At 32.9% G+C, this 4,440-nt stretch overlaps 1 protein-coding gene across 1 annotated transcript in view; it reads left to right on the top strand.

Moving 5' to 3' along the window:
* The window catches only part of LOC107667014 (receptor-type tyrosine-protein phosphatase gamma-like), a 95,383-nt gene that overhangs the window by 84,122 nt on the left and 6,821 nt on the right, over positions 1 to 4,440 (top strand). The window contains exons 15-18 of the mRNA XM_016458588.1: positions 2,501 to 2,592; positions 3,635 to 3,731; positions 3,951 to 4,033; positions 4,107 to 4,241. Of these exons, the coding sequence (XP_016314074.1) occupies positions 2,501 to 2,592; positions 3,635 to 3,731; positions 3,951 to 4,033; positions 4,107 to 4,241 (407 nt within the window). The remainder of the gene's footprint in view (positions 1 to 2,500; positions 2,593 to 3,634; positions 3,732 to 3,950; positions 4,034 to 4,106; positions 4,242 to 4,440) is intronic.

Below are 4,440 nucleotides of genomic sequence, written 5' to 3'. Positions count from 1 at the left end.
CGTGCTATATGTGGAGAATAATGCACGGCAATCAGCTCTTTTTTTTTTTTAAAGTGGCGTTTATCGGTTTTTGCAAATAAACTCTTCAAATATACCTGACCTGCTGACAAGTAGTTATTACAGAATGTTGTTTATACACTGAATAGTAAAATAATTGATGAAATTATATTAAAACCTACACCCTTACTACCATTCAGCCATTCAAAAGTTTGGGGTTAGTATAATAATATTCATTTTATTTTTGAAAGTTAATTAATTTTAAGTTAAAGTTAATTTTATGTTTCTTGAGCAGCAAATCAGCATATTAGAATGATTTCTGAAGGATCGTGTGACGCTAATGATGCTGAAAATTCAGCTTTGCCATCAAAGGAGTAAATTACATTTTAAAGTATATTCAAAAAGAAAACATTTGACAATATGTCTCTTAGTAGAGTAGAGACTTTTGATATAGCTTTGGTGAGCATAAAAGACTGCTTTCAAACACATTACAAAATCTTACAGACCCCAAACTTTTGAACAGTGTACTTTTATTCCATAGAGTACAAAAGGAGGTGCTTTGCTGAATGTAGGACGTTCAATTTCAAGCTCTGATGATAGCTTTGAGTGGGAAGAATATCTCTTTTGTGTTCCATTGCAAAATTAAAGTCCTATTGATTTCGAACCACGTGAGGATGTGTTAATAACGACAGAATGTTCATTTTGGCTGGACTATTTCTTTTAATGATCAGCATTCCTATCTCGCGGTTTTCTGGGTGGTTGAGTGGATGCATATTTTATGTTCTGTGTGTGTCTGTTTGTCAGTGGGCGAATGGATGATAGTGCATGATTTTCTAAAATTGCATGAACTGCTTTCAGTATTGCAACTCTTTTCTCTCTTGCTTTCCCTTGGTTTCTTTCCTCTCCTTCTCTCTCCTCATGTGATGCAGTCCAGCTCTTGACTGACAGGTCTATATAAATGTAAGCCAAAAGAAGTAAAACTAGCCATTAATGTTTATGAGAACTCCATTTGAGGTGATAGTTTAATGTCTCTGCTGTAATAGAGAAGTCATCAACAAGCCCTGTTAAATTGAAGAAGTCGTCTGTGTGTGCATGTCTCAGTGATTTAATAAGACAGAATCTTTTCTGTTAATTGCATAGACACTGAATACAGCGTGGGGGTTGAATTGATGTGTGCTTGATCATCCTTCACAATGGCGAAGCAGTAAATGCTCCAGGGGATTCTGGTCTTTTTTAAATATGGTCCCAGCTGTGTGCTTCCCTGTGCAGTAATGAACCATACCTTTATATGACCATTCTACGTGACAATAGTCCATCGGTCCAGTCCCTTTCTTTGATAGATAACTGATGAGCTTTATATGGCACAGATGTGACCAAATATCATCACTCAGGAAGTCAGGCCACAAAAGTAGGGCGGATGGATTTTGGTCTTAGGGTTAGTCCTTTGTCATTTGGAACAAGGTTGTGTTTTTATTAATTTATTTAAACTTTCATTTTCCACAGTGGTTCGTTCCTTAAAAGTGAAAAAAAAAAAACATACAGTACATTATCATATGCACTGCAGTTACTAAATAGTGTATGTGTTGTGTTGTGAAATGTATGTCATTGACATTAATCTGATGTTTTTTGGTATATTATTAAATATTCTGTGAGATAATTTTGTGTATTTAATGAAAATATACAAGTTTGGAATCAGTAAGATTTTTTAAGTAAATTAATACTTTTATTCAACAAGGATGCATTAAATTGATAAACATTTATATTTTAATAATATATATAATAATATATAATATATTTTTATTTTTATTTATTTTTGCATTTCATAGATTTTTACGTAGTTTCAAGTAAATGTACTTTATATGTATGTATGTATTTATTTATTGTGTGTATGTTTGTTTGTTTATTTTTTACTTTCTATTTGTCAAAGAATCCTCAAAAATAAATCAGTTTCCACAAAAATATTGAACAGCACAATATATATTATTTAAAAAACTGCATGATACAATAATGTATTTGTAATTGGGCATAATTTCATTTAATTGTAAAATTTAATAACAAGTTTATATTTTTAATTATGAACCCCTATCCCTAAATATGAGAATAAAATCATATTATCATTTAATACTAAGTTTATATTTTTAATTATAACCCTAAATATGAGATAAGTAATATTTTAACAAAATATTTTAATTTAGTCCTAAGTATCTTTAAATATGAGAAAAATCTAATAATATTTCAATTTAATTTTATAATTTAATGCTAAATTTATATTTTTAAGTATAAACCCCTATCCCTAAATATGAGAAAAAAATCATAGTATTTTACTTTAATGTTATAATAAATACCAATTTTATATATTTTTTTTACATTATAAACCCTTATTCCTAAATATGAGAAAAAAATATTTCTAGGTGTTTCTAATGTATTTATCATCAATTTATATCAGAATGTTTGGCTTTGAATAGGCGGATGTAGTATGATGTATGTATGGTTTGTGTTTCAGATGACCTGGAGGCTGTGCCAGTCAGGCAGTTTATCAAACACATCATGGAGCTCTACTCCAACAACCAACATGGCTTTTCTCAGGAGTTCGATGTGAGTGTGGTCTTTGTAGTTGGAGCGTGTGAGAATGTGTGTGTATGTGCTCTGGACATGTACCGGTGCTCCCAGTAGCACAGAGGCACAGATGGCTATGGGAAAAGGACTAATTAAAGAGGAGAGCCTCATTAAAATCACTCCTCTTGCTGGAGGAATCTATGCAGGAATGCAGGGAAGCTTGAGTCTGGTTCATGCCCACAGCAAACATTTACAAGATCACAATCCAATATGGACACATCCAAAAGCAAGAACTGGGTCTCCTGAAGAAGATTTACTTAAAAACTTTGATGCTTACCAGTATCGGCGATGCAGCAGGTATCAATTCGTTACAGAGGTGCTTTGTTTTACAGATATTGAAAGACGAAATCTGCACGGCAGATTAATGTCTGCTTCATTACGGCTCACTGGGGAGCTAATTATTATGCTGCTGTATAAAATTTATTTCAAATTGCATTGATGTGACAATAATTGAATGATTTGGACAAATGGGGCAATTTATGTCAGTTCTAATGAAAGTGTGGCTAATTACTGGAATAATCAACTAATTATTTTGGAAATGAGTCTTAAATAATATGGTCAGCAAAATTTCAACAAAGCAGTTCTAACAGGACTGCATTCAGAATTAAATAATCTAAGTAAGTATTCATTACTGTTAAAAAAAAGTTACAGTTGTCACAGCCTCACGTATAACCCATGTGAAATCCAGTTATCATATTAGAGATTTTCTTTTTCTTTTTAATCCAAATTGGTGTAAAACCTTTTGACAGTCGAATTAAACATTGAATCTTTTTTTAATTGCTGATACTGTTTACAGTTTGTCACATGAGAAATAGATTGTGAATTATAGTTGTTTTGTTTACTGCACTTTACATCTATATAGTCCATGCACACAGAAATTATGCATATTGTGCATAATATACATGCTCTCTGTACTGCAGAAATAAGAAGTGTAGCATAGTAGTATGCTATTTTCAACATAGTGTAGTCTGTGAATTACAATACCTGCAACTAATAATTTGAAATCATACCTTCCCTGCAGGAGGTTCAACACTGCACATCTGAAATGAAGATTACAGCAGAACATTCAAATCACCCAGACAACAAGCACAAAAACAGATACATCAACATTGTTGCTTGTGAGTTGATTATTATGTGGCAAGCATGAACATTTACCTTCTTAAATATACTGTGAATTCTTCTGTGATGAAGTGCTAGCAGTGCATGCAAGATGAAGATAAAAGATATTAATATCCATTTCTCACTCTTGCATGCACTGCTAGTGTTTCTAAATAGCTTACGTAGAATCTCAAAGACTGATTTGAATGATACATCATGTATTGCTTTTTAATATCCAGATGATCACAGCAGAGTGAAGTTGCAGCAACTGTCTGGGAAAGACTCCAAGCACAGTGATTACATCAATGCCAACTATGTAGACGTAGGTATTTTATTACTAAGTGCATGCTTGTTGCTTTAATGTTTGTTTTATAATGAAATATTCTCCCTCTCAGGGTTATAAAAGACCCAGGGCTTATATAGCCGCTCAGGGCCCTCTCAAGTCCACGTTTGAGGACTTTTGGAGAATGATTTGGGAACAGAACACCACTGTGATTGTCATGATCACCAACTTGGTGGAGAAAGGCAGGGTGAGTGATTAATAACCACTTCATTTTTTTAAAAATCTTGCTTCCACAAAGTTTATTTAATATGCATTAGCATAAAAACAATTTGAGAGCTATGGTGGAGAGTAAGAATTTAAAGGAACAGTTCACCCAAAAATCTAAATTGCTGAAGATTTACGCACCCTCAGGCCATCTAAGATGTAGATTAGTTTGTTTCTTCAGC

The sequence above is a fragment of the Sinocyclocheilus anshuiensis genome, unplaced genomic scaffold, assembly GCF_001515605.1.
Source record: "Sinocyclocheilus anshuiensis isolate Anshui unplaced genomic scaffold, SAMN03320099.WGS_v1.1 scaffold615, whole genome shotgun sequence".
Lineage (NCBI taxonomy): Eukaryota > Metazoa > Chordata > Actinopteri > Cypriniformes > Cyprinidae > Sinocyclocheilus > Sinocyclocheilus anshuiensis.
The sequence above is the reverse complement of the archived record's forward strand: the minus strand, read 5'-3'. Positions and strand labels throughout refer to the sequence as shown.